This window comes from Rhododendron vialii, chromosome 4a (genome assembly GCF_030253575.1).
Source record: "Rhododendron vialii isolate Sample 1 chromosome 4a, ASM3025357v1".
In the NCBI taxonomy this organism is placed as follows: domain Eukaryota; kingdom Viridiplantae; phylum Streptophyta; class Magnoliopsida; order Ericales; family Ericaceae; genus Rhododendron; species Rhododendron vialii.
Genome location: NC_080560.1, coordinates 6,151,051 through 6,171,183, shown reverse-complemented (window position 1 = coordinate 6,171,183; position 20,133 = coordinate 6,151,051). Strand labels below are relative to the sequence as shown.

The window sequence follows — 20,133 nt, the reverse complement described above, 5'->3', positions numbered from 1 at the left end:
TATGTCTATTTTATTCGGGCAATAATGGTGCGTTAACATGCAGGGCGTATAAGGTTATATAACAGAATGTGAGGTAGAATAATTTATTCTCTCTTATTATGGTCTTTGCAGGCAGTATCCAAATCGGCAATTCTGTGTGTGTGTGTGTGTGTGTGTGAGAGAGAGAGAGAGAGAGAGAGAGAGAGAGAGAGATTCAGTAGAGGGCAAAGGGAGGGAAAAAATTTCAATGCAATGGTTATTTGTAACACCCTCGCATAATGTGAGCTTCAAGTATGTGTGGGTTCCATCCCATGTGAGACAGGTCACAGGCATTACATTTTATTGAAAATTTTCTCCAAAGGGAGATACAAGTGTAGGGCACATATGTCATTTTGTTACAATAATTAACGCCATCTAAGGATAAATTAACGGAAGAGGGAAGCTTGACAATGTCATCAAAAGTAAAGGGGCCACTAATATTTCAGAAACCTCAAGGGATTGCCCAAAGGACAAATCGTTGCAGATGGAAATTTCATTTATTGGAAAATAATTATAAAAAAAACCCGAACATGAACAGACAAAACTTGCTTCTTTCTCCTTTTTTGGCCTACCGTTCAAGATTCAAATACCGACTTGGAGTGAAAAATTAAAACATTTGACTTGGAAAAAATGGTTCACCAAAATAATCAAACGGAAAAGGACTACTAACCTAATCCAAACAATAAAACCTTATTACAACTGGTAAAGCTTCGCCACGTATTGGCAAAACCAAAGATCACTTTTCAGGATAATTCTGAAATGTGACTGAACATTTCAAATCAGGCCTAAATATTTCAAGAAAACCAGATTTTATAGATGTCCCGAACCAGGCCTAAACGTCCAAATATAACCTGGTTGAGATGTGTCTGGACCTACCTGTGTCCACCAAAAAGATATAACAATATGGACATCAAATATGCCACCTAGGGTGGGCGAGTATCTCGACACCTCTGTGATTGACAAAGTGCCAGACTCTACTGTGAGTCTATAACTAGAATGAAGTGTGCTTTATAGAGTACTACTAGCGCCGTCTTCTCATATAAATCAGGGCCAGGATAAAGTGGCACTAGGTGTGGTAGCAAGAAATTCAATTCCTCATCATATCAGACAGTTTCAGAGTCACATAAGATACTTGACTTGGAAATATTCTTCATACTCATCTGAATCTCTAATTGCAAGGCACCATGGAATGGGAGCTATGAAGCATAGACACGACATGGACATGTTATTTCTTTGAAAATTAGGACACAGTCACGTCGAATGTCAAATGTAAATGTACTATGGACGTACGTTATGAATTCATATAAAGGTTGAAAACATTATTTCTATCAAATTAAGAACCTCAGTTCAAGTAAAATATCGAATTAAGAACAATACTATGAAGATACAAATCAACTGTCTGCGACGCTGCATATAAGTAGACACTAACTATAAATCTGTGGGAAATTTCACTTTGGGCCTTGTTTTAAATAGGGAAAATTGCCGTTTTAAACTTCTAATGTGTCCTTAAAATGTTCCAAAAGTATCACCGACGTGTCTTGGAGTATTCACAATGTATCGGAGAAGAAGAAAGATAGTAATAAAAACTAGGACAATTATGTAGGCACCTTCGATGCGTGTCTAGAGAGTGTCGTGTCGTGTCCACGACCGACGCATGTCAGACACGAATAGCTGAGGCAGGTAGGCATGTCCGTGCTTTGTAGATCAGGAGAAAATCCCATCAATGAAGTCATCTTTTCTCCAAATAATACATCTTAGGGGCAATTCAAAAGAAAAGTTATATTGCACCAAAGTATTACCAAATTAGTGGCTTAAAAAGTTAACGCCAGTCAGTCGAAGTAACTCGATCATGAATTAGACCGTTAAAGTGTAAAATAAATTAAACACGTAAAAGCACACGCAGCGGAAATTAGGAACGTACTATCCTCTAGCTATTGTAGTTCAAGTAGAACACCAAACACACTCACTCTAGATTTAGGTGTCTTCTCACCTATGCATGACTTGAAGTGCCTATATTGATGTATATCATAGGCTTATATAGATGCTAGGTTAGCGACCCTTAATCTTCCTCAAGAAACCTTATAATTTCCCTCCATCATGGAAACCAAGTTAACATAATTGAGAAAGTGGGTTAGTGAAGAGTTTCTTAACCACCACTAATCTCTTAATGGAAGTGGGCAAAACTTAATCACCTATGTGACTAAGTGGGCCCCTAAAAATATTTCTTACATAAATTACATAAGAAATGACGAGTTACAATCAAATCAGTGTGTGTCAAAACTCTTTCCAAAAATAGAGAGTGTAGAGAGGTGTTGAACAACCGTAGGGTCTTGACCTACTTTGCATAGTTGGAATTTAAGACCAAGAAGCGTTGAAACAAAAAGCTGTATAAAATGCCATCTATAACAGGAATGGCAAGGGATGTAAAATACTTTGTCAAGCGGGAAGCACACGGCAGATTGTTCTCTACTCTCTAATGTATGGTTAAATCAAAGGATGAGCAAAGTGTAGATTCCAGATTTTTCCTTAAAACTGATAGAATTATATATAAAACAACAAGGTCCTCCATTTTTTATTTATTGTGTTAGTCTTGTCCATATGAACTAGACAAACGCTAATCCCATATGCATTGAATCAATGGACAAAGAAGATTTCGGATATTATAGCAGAAAAAGGAAATTTTCTTTTGTTTATTGTATTCTAATACCTAGCAGCAGGTAATCTAACAAGTATATTCTCAACTTTATATTAACCTAAGCACTTAATCGGGAAAATTATGCAAATTCAGCATTTGATATATCACAAAAGGCCAATTCAGAATTTACATAGAGGAACTCAAGCGTACCCTGAAGTGGAGAAGGAAACAAGCTGCCCCGACCAATTTCACCAGAGAGAGACCGGGTGTTCTAATGAGATAAAATTCCTATGCATAGTTACCTTGTAATTTTCTAATGCATGTTTCTGTGTGATTGAAAATGATGGCCAGAAGGGTTTGATTTCCACAAGAGTTTCCCCAACCTGGGATTCTCGGGTGCCTAAACAAATATTCATGCAAGAATATGGGGATAAAGAACCTTAACTTTCCGCGCATCTAAGTGCTTAGAAAAAAACAAGAAAATATGACGTCTTGCAATGTCATATGATGAATCGATTATGAAATTGATAAGACTACACAAATTCAACAGAATGCATGAGTACCTTAATAGTGCCTCCCTATGGTAGCATTCTTTATTGAAACAAAACTTGGAATGTATGTCATTGCTCTAATGACAGATTGTATTCCCTTGACCCTGACCTTTCTGATAATTTTGTCCCTCATATTAAAAGAAACTAGGAAGGATAAAGCAAATTGCATCAAGATATCCCCGTTAATCAAAACCATTAAAGGTTGATAAATCTCGCCGCAGTAAGGTTTTACCACCCATGGGGTTTTAATGACAAAATCTTTCGTCCAAGAGTCCTGCACCGCATAATCCTTCATCACCCATATATCAAGCATATCATACGTAGGATTATGAGATATTGACAGATGATCCTGCAACACCCCCATTTTCATCGTATCCACCCTTAGCTGTCCAAGAAACCTATAAAATTGAGATGGCCCTGGAAATGGCTGGAATCGCTCCTTCCCAAAGTCGAAACAATGCATCGATTCGAAACAATTTTCGGTGTCGTGGACAATCCAATGAAGAGCCCCATTCAAAAAGCAACCATCAGAATACGAATGCAGATAAAGCGGAGCATCTCTCACTCTCCTCCACAAATTAGTCCCTACAGAGTTGATTTCAGCCTCCAATCTCATCAACCCCGGAAACCCACACCCTATACTCGGGGATAAAAAACGCAATACTTTGTACCGATTAGTCCTTGGACAAAATCCAAACCCAGAACCGCGTTGATCGAAACTGTACTTTTCCATTTGGGGCACAATCACATACTCATCGATAACGGGATTGCATATAACATATGGGTTATAAGTCCTAGGCCCGTAAAAGCATATTAAACCATTGCAAGAACTCAAAACCTTCAATCCTTGAGTGGGTACCTCACATTTAGGTTCGAATTTCAAATGGGTGTTTGTGGGTATATGAACCGATTCAACTAAGTACGTAGAATATTCATGTGGATAGCAGCAACAAAGCATGAGGGAGGGTTGTGATCTGGAGAGGTGTAGTTGCGCAAATTCAGGGTCTGAGATCAAGTTGCGGAGATAGGAACATACGCACCTGCAATTGCATATTGTCGTCACGGGCAGTTTGCTCAGAATCTCCATTAGAATGTGCTGTGGGATGGAGAGTATGGAGGGACCCATCGCCGCGTTGGGCGTGCTTGCTCTGCTCCTTTTCATTGTGAGAGAGAAATTTTCATCACTTCTGAATCTCTGATTACAAGAAACGAAGGGTTATAACCCTAGACTTAGAAAGAAAGGGTTAATTCCACCGACACCCCGTCAGCTATGAATGTGGATCACTCGTAGCATCTCTGTCCTTCCCCATTTTAAGACTCAAATTTAAAAATAGGGCAAAAATCTATCTCTAATCTTTGACCCAAACTCTTTCCTATTTTGAATTTTACCCATTTTTTTGCCCAAATCTGAAATAACTTTTGCCTTGACTCATTTCTCCAACGGCTAGTGAGAGAGAGAGAGAAAGAGGGAGATGTGTAAAATTTGAGTTTGATGGTTGGAGATGCGTCTATCCAAAATGGGTTTTTACCCAAAATTTGAATCAAATTTGAGGAAAAATATGGGTGAAGAAAAGTTATGAGTTTTAAAAGGGAAATGATTTTGTCATTGTCATTTTTTTTTTTGTTAACGTCACTCTCCGTAAGTATATTTTTACACGAAAAATACACTTGCAGAGGAGTAGTGTTAACAAAAAAGAAGTGACAAAATCAGCAGCCTTTTAAAAATGTGTTCAAGCTTAATTTATTTATGAGACGAATTGATGCCAAATTAACTTTACCCAAGGTTATATGAACTAAGGTCAAGTAGCTTGAATTTTTAACTGAGTAGAGTGGCAGGTTGTTCGAACTTTGTTTGGAAGCTTAACGAAATTCAAAATGATGTTTCGAACTTGAACATTTTATGTTACGAATCTAACGAGTAAATACGAACTCATACTCGAACGGTTTGAGCCTTAAGGTTACAAACGGTTTGACCCACACAATTTTCACCAATCAAAAGGAGCATCATGTTCACCTTCTTTAAAAGATGATGAACAAAATTACTCTCAACTAAATATGATTAATTAATCAATTGAGCATAAACTTTTTCAAAACCACATAGAAAAGCAACCCATACATATATGAAATCTTAAATGAATGTCTTATTCAGGACTATATTTATCCAACTTATATTTTGATCAGATGCTTATGATACAACTGTCCTATTGTGACATTAATCCACCCCAAATTCCCAATAAAGATCACATTTTCTATCATAAAAATAGACCAATGATAATCTTTTTTGTTTGGCGGCCTCGACCCATTTGATCCGTCCTTCTAAGTGTGTAGCGCGCGATCCTAATTTTCTATCTCAACAATCAATATCCAGATTTTATTTCAATTTTTGCAAGTTCAAGCCGCCCATAAGCGAGTCGAAATTCAAACCACTCAGAGTCAAGATGGACAACTCGAATTGTTTGAGAAACGAATTAGGAGTCCTGGCGCGTGAAGGAAACGCTTCAAATCTCTCGTGTGACAAAAAGAACATACTTCCATGGTTCCATTGGCATGCAAACTCTCATGGCCATCCCATGCGCGCGCGCTCTCTCGCTCTCTCTCTCGGAATATGATCCCTCCACATCTCTCTATCTGCATTCCTCAACCTATCTAAAACCCTAGACAATTCGAAGTAGACATCCATCACATACAGTTATGCAAATACACAAATCAGTTGGATCGTCTCATCTGCCAGCGAAGGGTCGGTGCATATCGCGGCCGATACTGAAGGGTCTGTTCAAGCCGAGGCCGCCGCCGCCCACGCCGGCCGACCTCGTCCGTCAACTCCGTGACCTACTCATCTACGCCGACCGCAACACCGAGCCGAAGGAAGCCAAGCGCCGAGAAAAGGTTTCGAGTTTTTGATCCCTTTTGCGTTTAAAAACATTCCAAATTACTGAGATATGTAAGATCGAGATTGAGAGTGCGAGCGCAGAGCGAGAATTTAGAGAGAAGGTTACTACTGAAGGATTATGCGCCTAAGTGTGTGTACTCTCACGGTTGACATGTAAGGCGGATGGTAGGTGGAGTGACTCATTAAAAGTTTGTTCGAGATCAGTTCTATATAATTTATAATGTTCAAAAAATTTAAGCCAGTCTAGATCTACTTGATAGTTAGATTCCTTTCGTATATTGTCTCTAATGTGTGCGTACTCTCATGTTGGGCATGTTAGGTGAAGTGACTCGGTAAAGGTCTGTTTGTGATCAGTTTGCATTTGAAAATTTTAAGCTAGTCAAGATCGACTCGATTAATTATGATTTGAAATTGACTCGTCTCATAAAATACGCCATATAGTTAGATTCCTTTTGTTTGTCAGCTCTAATGTGTACGTATTCTCATTCGGCATGTTAGGTGGATGGTAGGTGGAGTGAATCATTTAAAGTTTGTATGAGATCAGTTCGATAGGTTTATCCTGTTATGAAAATTTAAGCTAGTCAAGATCGACTCGATCAATCATAATTTGAAATTGACTCATGACACTTGTCTCACAAACAAGCCAACATGCTATATCGTCCCTAATGTTTGTATACTCTCGTGTTTGGCATGTTAGGCTGATGGTAGGTAGAGTGAATCATTGAAAGTTTGTTCAAGATTGGTTTGATAAGTTTAGGCGCCATAAGTTTATCATGTCGAAAATTCAAGCAGGTCAAGATCGATTCAATGTTGTCAAAAGTTTTTTCGATGATTCTTTCTCATGGGATTCCCATTGATTATGGGTTTTTCTTGAGACCAATGGTTGTTTGGTGGATGTGGAAAGGAGAAAACTAAATTCATGTAGTATATTTCTATTGCCTTGCGGCCTTGCCTATACCAGAAATGATTGGATGCTAAAGTCCTGCCCATACAGGTATTTGTGTCTATACTTTATACATGTAGATATTTTGTAAGTGTTTAAGCTAAAGTTGATTTTAAGATTAGAAAGACCAGAAGTTGTGTGATTATCACTGCAAAACAAATCTGCTTCATAACATGTAGCATTGAATTCCAGTTGACGTTTTTTGTAGAAAATTAATAATACAGAGCTGCGTCACAATTTGCAGGAAGGATTTTGCCATTACTATCCATCAGAATTAACTAACTTTATACCTTTTTATACAAGCCATTTGCGAGATAGTGTTGGTGGGATGTATATCCATTAAGAAGTATATTCTTGAATGTGAATAACTGTTCATATGCATAGCTCTATGTAAACTTCAGAATCTTCAAGTTTTTGTTAACATCTTGACTCAATGCAGATGTGTGAACTGAACAAACTAATTCTGGAGGCGAGGACAGCTCTCTACGGCAATGATCACTCAGAACCAGTAGCTGAAATTTGTGCACAGTTGACACAGGAGTTCTTTAGAGACAATATGTTGCGTCTTCTGATCCTTTGTCTTCCTAAGCTAGATTCAGGGGTAAGGAACCTTTGGAATTTGCTAGGGTCCACTCATATCCACACCTCCTCCTCCTCCTCATCTCTCTCTCTCTCTCTCTCTCTCTCTCTCTCTCTCTCGTCATGGAGGGCAAGAGGGAGGACAAATTGTTTCCGACCTTGGAAGAAATGGGGGAGGGAGGGAAGCTGTTCTTCAAATTAGTATTTTAATTCCTAGTTTCAGCTTTCTTACTGTTGCTTGCATAAGTTTTGAATCTGCCCTTTTATTGTGTATGTCATATAGTTTCTCATGTTAAAAATAATGACACACTTGATATTTGGCAGGCCCGTCAAGATGCCGCTCGTGTTGTTAAAAATTTGCATGGACAACGGGTTAATTCACGATTGGTTGCATCTGATTACATGGAAGAGAATGCAGATCTCGTAGATATTCTAGTTCCCGGGTAAGCTCTAGCTTTTACAGTTTTACTCGCTCTGATGTGCTTGGGTGATCAAATAGGAATATTCTAATCCATGTGTGGTTAGTACCTTTCGAGCACCGACACGCTTAACTAGTCTCTATACGTGTATCGGACTCGCCGGGGACATGCTTGTGTCAAATAGACACATGTGAGGACACTGCTTGTGTCATCTGCAGTTTTTAAAACTTATTTGAGTTATTAAATAGTAGTAATATTTAATATAAGAGGTAGAATTGCAAAATAGTATTCAGTTTTGGTTGTTTCCGGATACAATAATCATTAACCTAAACAAACACGAAACTATAACCTATATATTTTTGAGTGTCCCCGCTGTATTCGTGTCCCCTTTGTAGAATTGTCGTGCCCACATCACATCCCTGTCCATCTGTGCTTCTTAGGTTGGTACCACTACTCTTGTGACAGCTCTTCTTTCTGTTTTTCAACTATTCATGGTGATTGGTAAAGTAGAGATTAAGATTTCGTCTATATATTTCTGGTCTTGATTTGGGTTTTATATTTGATTTTCTAATCTCAACATGAAATCTTGAATGGATAGTTATGAAGATTCTGACACTGCACTATCTTATGGCGCAATTTTGAGAGACTGCATTCGTCATCAAATTGTAGCCCGGTAAGCAATATGACTAAGGTTTAGTGGTGCTAGTATCTTGACTATTTTTCTTTGGTTTTAGCATAAGGGAGTATTAGTCATTATGGTCATCTATGGTTCCCTTTATTTGTGTGTTGTAGTTTGTTTGTTTTTTTGGAACTATTGTTTGGGTCTTCATGCAGAAACAGAGTTTTTTTTTTTTATTTTGCTATTTCTTTTAAGCATAGGGTAGTTTAGTTGTCATGGACTCATGGTTCTCGTACCAAACTTCATTGTCCAAGTAATAGGGCACCATGTGGAATATAGCTCATCACTTCCATTTTAAGTGGTTACTTGCATCATTTGCTCATAAATGGGCAACACTGTAATTCCATAGTCACTTTTTGGTTTGGACACTACTAGAAATCAGATGTAAGACGGGAATGGGACCATGCTTGATGAGCCGGCCATGCAAGAGCCTATCCTCTAGGCTAGGTCATTTGCTCATCTCTTATACCACTTTGAGTCTTGTTTTCTAGGTCACCGCTAACTATATGTTTGGTTCATGGATTTGTTAAGGTAAATGAAAGCTCAAAACCACTCGTTGCTCGTATGTGCTAAATATTTTTCATAAATTTGAAAAGATCCTTCAGGTAATTTCTGGAAGTGAATTGTTTATAGAAAACCGAAAACAGTTTTGAATGTGTTTCTTCATTTGGATTTTTCTCCTGTCAATGAGAACAAACATAAAACACAGAATGAAAACGGGAAGAATATGAACTTCAAATTTGTTTTGAAAAATATATTGTTAATTGTTAGGTATTTAGTAATGTTAAAGATAAATAATATAGTTGTTCCGATTGTGATAAGTATAGTAATGGAAAATATAAATAAGTATAGTAGAAAACTTAATCTCATCTCCGTTTCCTTTTTCTTTCCGTTGACAAAGCTAAGATCAAGACGTGTCCTGATAACACAATACAAATAATGAATATTAGCACGAAATCTTGGAATGCATAAGAAGGATGTATTATTGTAGATTCTTCTTATAAGCCCAATAATAAGGCTTATTATATAGACCTATGATACAAAACTCAGTGTGGTTCCTACTTTGAGTCTTATGATAGAAAGCTTAGTACTCATTGAGGAGATTTGATTTCTAGAGCTCTGACTTCTTTGAACAGACTAGTAGCGACCAGTGTTCCAGTCTAGCAAAAGTTCCCCAGTAAATATGCATTCCTTATCATAAACCTGTTAACGCTCCTTTTAATTCAAGCTATTTCCTACTCAAAGTTCAATTTCTGTGTAGCTCTTTTATGTGACTTATGCAAGGCCTGAAGGTGTATCCTTTTCAGGCAACAAATTATTCTTTGCGGATATTGCAGATTCTGCCATTCGGATTTGATTGAACCTCATTGTTTTTTGCAGGTACTTGTTAGAGTCAGAACATGTGAAGAAGTTTTTCGATTACATGCAAAATCCAAATTTTGAAATAGCATCAGACGCTGCAGCAACTTTTAAGGTTCCGTATTGTTGTACTTTTTCTTTTCTCTGAACATCCTAATCCAAGATTGTTTTAATGCTTGAAAAGTTCTGATGATTTAATTCTTAGAATATCCATGTTGCTTTCTACTCCCTTTTTTTCTATCCCTCATCCCTGTTTGAATAAATTAAACCAGCAATATGACTGGTGATTGTGTTGTATATTGTTTGTGCATCTCACCAAGTTCAAGATTATATGGATTTTTCTTTTGGCTGATACTGAAAAAGTAAAAGTCCTTTTTCCTACATATGTTTGTGGGTGCATTATCTTCAATGGGCTTACTGGCACAGGGCTGTGGATCAACAAACTGACTGCACTTCCACCCTATTAGTCTCCTCGTCCTTGAAATTGTGCATCTAATCTGGATAAGAGACTGGACTGCTTTATTCAAGCTTTGGAGTTAGAGTTGATATTGAGTACCTTCTTATGTCACAGCATGTTACTATTTAAAGCTTAATGTTCCCATCTGTTAAATCACTGGAGATCACGTATAGTAGAGTGTTTGCTACTTGCGTACTTTATTTCCTTCATCCTGACGATTTTGGTTCATTCGCTGGAGAAATTGAAGCATGTTTTGATAGAATCGCTTTTTTCTCATGTAACTAATTTCTTAATTCCAAACGAATCCTTTGCTCACATTCTGGAAAAATTTAGGTGACTTTTTGCTGTCTCCGTGATTTAGACGACTTTTTGTTATTTCCTTCATCCTGCTGCTGATGTTGCTGTTGTCGCATTTTTCTCAGGAGGTTTTGACCAGACATAAATCAACTGTTGCTGATTTTCTTTTGAGAAACTATCAGACGGTAAGTGTTACTACTTCAGTTGTCTGTTGTTACAAGCTTGAAGCAAACTCAGAACATAGATGGGCACCGGTGTTACTTTTCATTTTCTGTTGGTTGAATAGGTAGAGATAATATAGGAAGTTCGTGGCCCATCAAGGAATTTTTCCACGGGGAAACCAATGAACAACATGCGGTTGACTCAACTTGTGTACAAGTGATACACTAGGAGAGTCAGAGACTAAATGTTTCCAATTAGCTTGTCTCGTCCTCGATTATAGTCTTCAACAAAAAGGTAGATATTTCACTTCTTGTAACATTTCCAATTCTCTTGTTTATAGTTTTTCCAGGAATACAACTCAAGGTTGCTGGAATCCCCTAATTATATCACCAGAAGGCATGCTGTCAAGGTCAATTTTTGTCGCTCTTGTTGTCATTTGTCTCCCTCCTGCTTTTGTTGCCTGCCTGGAAAGGAAGGAAACTAGACTTTCCTTCAGTCAAGACATTTAATGCACTACGGAAAATATAAATAACACCAATAAAGATTGGAGAACAATAAATCATGTAATTGGGGTGTCACCAGACTCAAAAGAGTCAGACAATTTTTTTCATCAGTGATGTACTTATTTCCAGAGAAGGTAACAAGAATTCCAGAGAGATATTAAATCATGTAATTGGGGTGTCACCAGACTCAAAAGAGTGACAATTTATTTCATCTGTGACATACTTATTTCCAGAGAAGGTAACAAGAATTCCTCTGATAAGATTCTTGCATATGTTGCAGCTATTAGGAGAGATATTAACTGACCGTTCAAATTCTTCTGTGATGGTGCATTATGTGAGCTCACTGGACAACATGCGGGTCCTGATGAATCTGCTTAGGGTATGCTTTCTTTATAGTTGTACAGATAATCGTTCACACTTAGGTACATGTTTTTTACATACCTTATGATGTATGTTACGTTGCTTTCTTCAGGACTCAAACAAGACAATCCAGCTTGATGCTTTTCAAGTATTCAAGGTCTTTACAGAATATGCCTTTGCATTTCATGGCATACAAAAATAGGTTACTCATGCTTACTTTCCACAATTGATTCATTTGCCTGGATTTCTCATTCTTCTTTTTCTTCCATTTTGTAGCTATTTATCGACAATCAAAATAAGCCTCCTGAGATCGTAAGCATACTCGTCCAAAATAGAAGCAAGCTCCTCCAGTTCTTTGGTGACTTCAAACTTGGCAAAAGTAAGTGTATCCATTAATGTAGTTTATTAGAATATCCTTTTTTCCACTTAATGTAGAACTGTGACTGAAGATCTACTTTATCTCACAGAGGATGAAGCGTTTGAAGCAGACAAAGCTCAAGTTGTCAAAGATATTGCCTTACTTTAACCCGAAGATGAAGCATGTGCAGCTTTCGACGTCTTTGAAAATCCTGATGTGCTTTGTCTCATTGAGGATGAAGTGTTTGAAGCAGAAAAGATCAAGTTGTCAAAGAAGTTGCCATACTTCAACCCGAAGATGAATCAGCTTTCGACAACTTTGACATTGTCGGTAACTGATGTATTTGTACATATCTGATAGTTGTTTGATATCTGAGGAATGTGCCACGCAATTGTATACTCCTAAATTATCTGTAAATCAATGTAGAAAGCGTAGTTTATGTATGTTTAGTTATTTTAATTCTCATATGGACTACCATAAATACCATCTGTTCTGATGACTTGTACCGTTGTATGGGGATGGGGCTGCACATGTGAAAAGAGTTGACCTTTTCTTTTTATCATAAAAAGTGTTGACCTGTTCCACATTGCTTCTCCAATCCACCCAAATTTTTTCTATGTTTATACAATCAATTGGTTCAGGAGTTGGTAGTTCTTGGTTTAGCAACTTTTGTCATTCTTTTGGCTTTTCAATTTAGTTTTTTTATGCATGTATTTTATGTGAAGTTTTATTGATTATCTAGGATTTTAGTGTAAATAAGTTGTTATTATCTCGGGATGTTGTACGTGGTGGTGCCTCAAGACCGCCAAAGAATTTTTCGTGATTTAGAGGCAGTGTAGGTGGGTTTTATTTTTGGACCTTCAATCTTCTCTATCCATTCTTAGACCTCTCTTAATAAGGCTCACAACAATGAGTCTCAAATATTCTACGATACTTATGATTTAGTTCAGATTGACATACGGAAGGGACACTTTACAGTTGCGCAAAGCCGTTGGCTAGACAAAACTCCTACGAAAAAAACTCCTACGAAACCCAAATGAAACTCCCGGTACAAATGTCAACTCAGAAGCGAAGTCGTCGGCATGATCGATGGGGTGACTCTTTATCGCGTGATGCTCGGATTCGAATTTCACGTTTGTGAACAATAGTATTAGTGAGCAGGAATGAAACTCGAAGGAATTGCCTGGCCCCACACAAGCATTGGACGTAACTCTCGTGTTTAGTTGCTATTCTGGAGTTTGGAATCCTGAATAGACTGCCGCTGATAAGCCCGAAGAAAGTGTGAATAAAGTCAAGTCATTATGCCCGACGTGCTACGGTGGCCAAGTCAAGGGATCGCAATCCAGCCAGAGTGAGCCAAACCAATTTGAAACAAAAGATCAGCTAATGGAACGAACAAAAGCTGGCAGTAATAATACAAGTACATCAACTAGAGGAAAATACGAAAGGATAACCTAGCATCACTAGAGACATACTATCAACAACCTCCCATTCAAGGAACCCTGAAAAATAACACATCTCAGAATAGGGAGGTGCAAAATAAACCACATAACTCATAAACTGAACAAATACTCCTCCCTATACTTCCTGCTGCGACCTAGTTCCTCACCCACCACCGTCCCCATTTGCTCCGATTCCAACATCCGGGTACCTCCCAGATTCAGTTTTCTTCCTCTTCAGAACTACATACCATGTGTAGGCTTCCAAGAAAGCGGCGGTGACGCCCAGAAAAATGAGGATGCCAATGTATGCTCTCTTCCAGTTTTTGCCAGGGTCCAAGATGTCAAACCCTTCAAAGATGTTCACAATGCCGAGAATGATCACAGTGTATCCGATACTCCAGTGGTAGAAGTTCCAGTATAATCTGTACTTGTTATCCTTCTTCGGCCTCAAAAGCAAGGCACACACCTGCAAATTGCAACCAAAAAGTAAAAAATTGCCGCCGTGTTTCAGAAGAGCAATAGTAAAACAACTTACAGGGCTGGCTATGAACTTTTTGAGGTCCTAAGCGAATCGCTGACTTGGGCTATCCTATAGAAGTTCAACATGATAAAAAATAAAAAATAAAAACAGCTACACAAGCAAGATGGTGTGACAGAAACAGAATCGACGATGCTTGTTTTGCTTAGAGATCGAACCTAAACTGGTGAATTGGTGGGGTATTGATTAGGACCCTCACTGATGGTTTGGTTTTTGTGGATTATCATTGGAGCTAAACCTTGGAGTAATTTTTAAGTGAATACTATTAAGTTAAGAATCACTATAAAATGTTCTTGTCAGTTATATTGGCGATACGTGAAATGACTCATTTTCGACCAAATTTAGGAGCCCATAACGACTCTTTGGTCGCTTGCCCTCACGGCTAGTTCTGTACAGACCTGGAGTTTTTCCTTTGAACAAGTGGCCAGAATGCTATGCCGGCATCATTATATATATCAGTCTACATCCCATCCAACGGAATTTTTTCGATTTGTAGCACTAGGAAGGGAAAATACATGGTGTTGTTGGCCAATAAGGAAAGATGTGTTAGGGCTACCTGAAGCGTTCCGAGGATGAAGAGTGTCATGCCAATTTTCCCATGGCTGTTAGTGTGAATTCCGGTATTGTTGCCAAGTGCCAGTCCGATCGCCCATCCGGCGATACCGATGATATAGGCGCAGCATTGGCAAGCAACATGTAGGTAGAACCATGCTGGATCTGCTGACTTGAAAACCTTCATGTACCTAGCTGTCATGGCTCCAATAGGCATCAAAGTGCCCCAGCTTATTGCATTCAGCACTCCATGGACCTGAAATTTCAAAGTCAAATCATTCTTGAGATTACCCTTATGTCCAAAGCAAAATAACTTGGGGCAAGCAAGAAAAGATAACAAAACAAAATGGGAAAGTCTTCAATACACACCCCTTTAAGGTGTGTACCTTATGCATCTATTATGTGGTTCATATTGTGCCACCTCATAAAAAATTACTTGTAGGACCAGTCATTCATAACATTTTATTTCGTATCGTAACTTTTGTACTAAAAAATCGTAACTTTTCATCAATATGATTCGTAACTTTTTAGCAATAAATTCATAACATTTTGGAAATCATAACATTTTGGTGTGTTTCAATGAGAGTGCATATAATACACACCCAAATAAAAAACGTGTATTGTAGCATTTCCCAATACGTTTGCGCGGTTCGTCCCTGAAAATTGTTAGTCCAAGGACAGAGAAAATTGGTACATTCTACGAAGTAATGTAGTACTTATGAATTGTGATACTACATTCATGATGAATGCAGTATTACTGCTTTATATATTATCGAGCATGTGAAAGATGACAGTAAAAAATATAGGCGACCCAGTTCACGAGGCTCCTGCTGAAGCTGATCAAGTACAGAGAAAATACAACTTACATTCTTTTTTTGTTGCTGGGAACCTCCACCTCCACTGCTTGAATTACTTATTCCAGAAGCGAAATCCACGGATCCCATGGACTTCAAATTATCTCCATTCGTCGGATGAGACTGACGAGCGCCCCCAGACACCGGACCGTCATTCCACACCTGGTGGAAACTGGTCTGGTTATTTGGAAGCACCAAAGTAGCAAATATGATCATCTCATTACTCACATACTCTGCCGATACCCTCTGCACCTGAAAACTCAACGGAGTTTCACCGAGTGAGGTGTCGTATGAATCGACGGAGGAGGTGTAAGCATAAGGGAGGCCACTGGAATTGTGCAAAGCAACTAGGCATTGTGCCCCTATCATTCCTTGGCCTTTGAGATTGAGTGCCCAAGCAACCCACCTGGAGGAAGCAATTCCGGTGTCTCGATAGGCGATATCGACCGTCCCGTTTGACGGGTGGTAGTTCCAGTGGAGGAAAGCATTGAGGTAAGGGAGGGCAGTGCACGTAGTGAATAATCTGTTGCTGGAAAATGTGAAGTTGTTGCAAGTTTGAGCAGAGGTTGAGGAAAACAGAGAGATTAGGAAACAAGAAAACAAGACAGTTTTGAAGGGTTTGGTCATTTTGCATACCCAGGTGTCCTTTGAAAAACCAGTTCTTGTGGCCTGGGGGAGACCCATTGGTCAAAGTTGATTTCTGAGGTGTTTTGTGATTCCGGGTAATGGATTACTAGAACCTGTTTTGGTCAATGGAGAAAAGGGGAGCACATGGATTTTATAGATCTCTAAGGTTGTGGAAAGGGTAGGAAAGTTGGGGGCTTTTGAGAGGCTGAAGGGTAGGTTAAGTTTATGCGAGTTACAATAATAGAAAAATTTTATTTTCTATTCAAGGCGTTCTCGATACGAATACGGAAATTTAGAGAAATATATTAGGAAGCACAATTTTTTTTTTTTTTTCAATCGATAGGAGGGAATAGGGGAAGGAGTGCTACAATTCGCAATAATAAGACTCGAACCCAAGAATTTTACCTAGTAAGAGAGTGCCACAACCACTAGACCGACCTCATGATCTTGAAGCACAAATATTTGAAAACGTTGAAATTATGTGGTGCACCTCATGTAGACTATGTTTAGGTCGAAGGGATTTGTTCGCATATATTTAATAATGTTCATTGTCCCATGCACTTTAAGTGCAAGTTGGATTTGTGATCTGCGTAGTTTTATGGTGTACTCTACTACTCGCTTTCACACATAACAGTAGTACGTTTGCGGAACATCATTTATACGTACACAAGTTCACAAGGAAGGACGGACCGAAGGATGGATGAGTCCTAGCTACCGACCAACAACGTTTCATATTTTTGTTAGAACATCCTTTTGGAAAATACAGCCCAACCAAGAGCTTTTGGGAAACTAATATTATTTTTAGTAATATTTTGATTATCTTGAATGTTATTTTTCGGTTTTGAAATAGCTAGTTATATATGCACACGATTGTATGCAGTTATTATTATAGATGGCTTTATCTCAGTAATTGAATGGTTTCGTCGAACCTATATATATAATCTTTTTGACGGTATTTTACGATTTGTATGGGCAAAATAAAATACTGCGTTTTCATTTATAACAATTGTTTTAACCCATTGTCCATGCAAAATTTTAACAACATGAGCAGCATCTTGATGGGCCTGCCAAATATCAAGTGTGTCATGATTTTCAACATGAGAAAATATATATGAGATGCCCAATAAAATGGTAAATTCAAAAACTTATGCAAGCAACAGTTTAGAAACCTGAAACTAGGAATTAATATACTAATGTGAAGAACCGCTACCCTCCCTCCCCCGAACTGATGATGGTGTTGTGCAGTAGTGTGTGCAGCACCGTGGTGCGTACCTTCGAACCGTCGGATTGTGCATCCAACGGCTCGGATCTCATCTTGACAATAAACGACTCTCGATCTTTGGTTTTCGAGATGAGATTCGAGCCATCGAATGCACGATCCAACAGCTTGGAGGTGCACAGCACAGTGCTATGCACCGCACGGCACCAACCCAAAGTCCCCCTCCCTCCTTTCTTCCAAGGTTGGAAACGCTTTGATGCATAGGTTGTCAAGGGATGCTCCTGTTGATTCTTTGTAACTTCTTGCTTGTTTTTTTGGTAATATATAAAACTTCACTAACCCAAAAAAAAGTATAAAGTTAAATTCTGATGAATTGTAATGGGAAATACCCTGGTTTCCAACCACCACCTGTGGACTCCACTGTGCATTTTAGTTTATAGAATAGACGATCATAGATTTGAAGTTAAACTGACAATGACTATTTATTTTATAAACTAAAATTTGATTTTTGAGATGTTTATCGGTGTCCAATCAGCTCATTGTTAGTATAGATATACTACTCTGTGAACCCTAAAAGATGTACGGTTCCAATTACAAAAATAAAAATAAAAATTTGCAAAGTGGAGCCTACAAGGGGCAGTGGTGGAAACCCAAACAAGTGGAAATAATCTATTAATAGTCAACCTTAGACCAAGTGTATTCTTTCGGATATTTATTACGTTGATAGATGATTAAACTATGAAAATGTATATTTTTCGATTTTTTATGTTTTTATCCCTCAAACTATTACTTCTTTTTTCTACTTCGTCCTTAAACTATCAAAACCACCTAGCTGTTTCATCCTTAAACTATCCTCATCTCACCTTTGAGTCCAATTAGTCCTTTAATGAGTCAGTTGATGAGTCCTATAATGAGTCCAAATCCCATTCTTAAGACTCAATAGGTGAGATTAGGATAGTTTAAGAACGAAATGGGTGATTTTGATAATTTAAGAACGAAGTAGAAAACGCTTTGATAGTTTGAGAGATAAAAATATTATAAAAAAAAACTCATTTTCGGTATTATGAATAATTAATCTTAGAACATGCGTACAAGTTGCTACTAATTATATGAATGTTGGTGCCATCTCCAAATTGAAATACTAACTCCGCCAATATTGTTTGTGGAACATTATTAAGAATGAGTGTTCAAATAAAGCCTAAATTAAACTTACTACTAATAAAATTCAAGAAAAAAATATTTTGGCGTGTTCAAGTGAACGCCCAACCCAAAGGGTGGAGCCACCAGCGCTACTTTCGATTTTTAACTTTTACTTCTCACAAACTTCAAAATTATGTATATTTGCCCCTTCATCATCGTGTCGAACAATCCGACATCCGCACAGCCAAGAGTTTTTGAAAAAATAATGTCATTTATAGAAACACTTTTACTTTCTGTAATTTGAGACAAAAATGAATAGGGATGCACAAGATTTTGTATGCATTTATAATTATAGGTGGTCATATTTTACTAATGGAATAGATTAATCATAAAATACTTGATAATCCTTTTAAAATTATTTTGACAATTTTGTATTGCGAAAACTAATATATCGCCTTTCATCATGTTACAAAACCAATTATCATTTTTTTTTTTTTCTCGATCGTGAGGGGTTTTTGGTGGAGGCTGGGCTGCCGGAGGAGGGCTCTCAGTTCCAGGGTGGTCGGTGGCGGCAGCTTGCATAGGGTTAGGTTTTTATAGGTGTTGGGACGGGCTTGGCTTGTTCTCGGACCGGGCTTGGTCTGTCTTTGAGCTTGAATGTATAATCTGAGTTTTGTAGACTCATAGGGTGTGGGGCTTCGGCCATTTAAATGTGCTTCAGCTCAAACGGTGTCCTAAATTGGTTTCTTGCTAATCTTATGTTTGGGTCTTGGATTTTGAACATGATGTTGTTTCATTGCTCCTGTTAGTTTTGTAACAATTTCAAAATTAATGAAATTTTTTGCCGTTCAATTTGATAACCGAATGTCCTGACTAGCTTGCGCGCATCTCGACTAATTTCGGGACCCTGAAGGTAACAGTCGGACACCTCAGTGGCTCCAAAGTTTAAAATGCTTGGCCTACGTGAGAATGGAAACTAATTGTCATGTTCGGCCGTTACCAATTACTATCATGCTCAATAACCAAGCTAGGTATGGGAATGTTTGATAACCAATTACTCCCTCCGTCCCAAATACTTGGTCTTATACGATTTTACGTACAATTTTCAATTGCCTATATCTCTTAGTGTTGATTATTTTTTAGTATGTTTTAGAAAACATTAGTTTATAAAAATAATTAAAATCTATCAAATAAGATCTAATATATATTGAGAGATATAAGTCATTATAGGTCCCGTTCCGGAACTCAATATAAGTACTTATTTTTTAAGAAGGCAATTTCAAGCTCAAAAATAATGTGTTTACGTAAATAATTTTCCTGCCAATATGGATATGGTTTGATAGATCTTATCGAGATCTTTTATATAATGCAAAAAAAATCAAAAAATTATTTTTCATTTACATTGTTTTTTAGCTTGAAAATATGAAATAAATACTTATTTTTTTAAAAATGTGTTCTGAAACGGAGCCTAAAAAATTACACATAAAATCGTAAAGATCCAAGAATTTGAGACGGAGTGTATCATGTTCGGCCCACCCATTCTTTAAAACC

At 37.9% G+C, this 20,133-nt stretch overlaps 3 protein-coding genes across 3 annotated transcripts; 1 reads left to right on the top strand and 2 right to left on the bottom strand.

Annotated features, from left to right (window-relative positions):
• Positions 1-2,792: 2,792 nt before the first annotated feature.
• On the bottom strand, positions 2,793-4,330 carry LOC131323590 (putative F-box protein At1g60370). Its single transcript, XM_058355443.1, has 3 exons — positions 3,262-4,330; positions 2,956-3,053; positions 2,793-2,864 (listed from the first exon to the last, which is right to left on the bottom strand). The coding sequence occupies exons 1-3, from the start codon at positions 4,328-4,330 to the stop codon at positions 2,793-2,795; spliced, it is 1,239 nt and encodes a 412-aa protein (XP_058211426.1).
• A 1,414-nt stretch (positions 4,331-5,744) lies between these two features.
• Positions 5,745-12,778, top strand: LOC131322901 (putative MO25-like protein At5g47540). Its single transcript, XM_058354477.1, has 11 exons — positions 5,745-6,090; positions 7,477-7,638; positions 7,941-8,059; positions 8,634-8,708; positions 10,095-10,188; positions 10,953-11,012; positions 11,330-11,398; positions 11,773-11,871; positions 11,965-12,009; positions 12,129-12,231; positions 12,320-12,778. The coding sequence occupies exons 1-11, from the start codon at positions 5,896-5,898 to the stop codon at positions 12,376-12,378; spliced, it is 1,080 nt and encodes a 359-aa protein (XP_058210460.1). The 5' UTR covers positions 5,745-5,895; the 3' UTR covers positions 12,379-12,778.
• A 797-nt stretch (positions 12,779-13,575) lies between these two features.
• Positions 13,576-16,489, bottom strand: LOC131322900 (cytochrome b561 and DOMON domain-containing protein At5g47530-like). The gene is made up of 3 exons (XM_058354476.1): positions 15,609-16,489; positions 14,747-14,998; positions 13,576-14,118 (listed from the first exon to the last, which is right to left on the bottom strand). The coding sequence occupies exons 1-3, from the start codon at positions 16,278-16,280 to the stop codon at positions 13,816-13,818; spliced, it is 1,227 nt and encodes a 408-aa protein (XP_058210459.1). The 5' UTR covers positions 16,281-16,489; the 3' UTR covers positions 13,576-13,815.
• Between the last annotated feature and the right edge of the window lie 3,644 nt (positions 16,490-20,133).

Coding starts and splice junctions, on each gene's coding strand:
- LOC131323590 (XM_058355443.1), bottom strand. CDS start 4,330: ATGGGTCCCTCCATACTCTCCATCCCACAGCACATTCTAATGGAGATT. Junction 3,054..3,261: donor AGCAATGACATACATTCCAA/GTTTTGTTTCAA, acceptor ATATTTGTTTAG/GCACCCGAGAATCCCAGGTT. Junction 2,865..2,955: donor ATGCATTAGAAAATTACAAG/GTAACTATGCAT, acceptor TCTCCACTTCAG/GGTACGCTTGAGTTCCTCTA.
- LOC131322901 (XM_058354477.1), top strand. CDS start 5,896: ATGCAAATACACAAATCAGTTGGATCGTCTCATCTGCCAGCGAAGGGT. Junction 7,639..7,940: donor TTCCTAAGCTAGATTCAGGG/GTAAGGAACCTT, acceptor GATATTTGGCAG/GCCCGTCAAGATGCCGCTCG. Junction 10,189..10,952: donor ACGCTGCAGCAACTTTTAAG/GTTCCGTATTGT, acceptor CATTTTTCTCAG/GAGGTTTTGACCAGACATAA.
- LOC131322900 (XM_058354476.1), bottom strand. CDS start 16,280: ATGGGTCTCCCCCAGGCCACAAGAACTGGTTTTTCAAAGGACACCTGG. Junction 14,999..15,608: donor CCCAGCAACAAAAAAAGAAT/GTAAGTTGTATT, acceptor TTGAAATTTCAG/GTCCATGGAGTGCTGAATGC. Junction 14,119..14,746: donor TCATCCTCGGAACGCTTCAG/GTAGCCCTAACA, acceptor TGCAATTTGCAG/GTGTGTGCCTTGCTTTTGAG.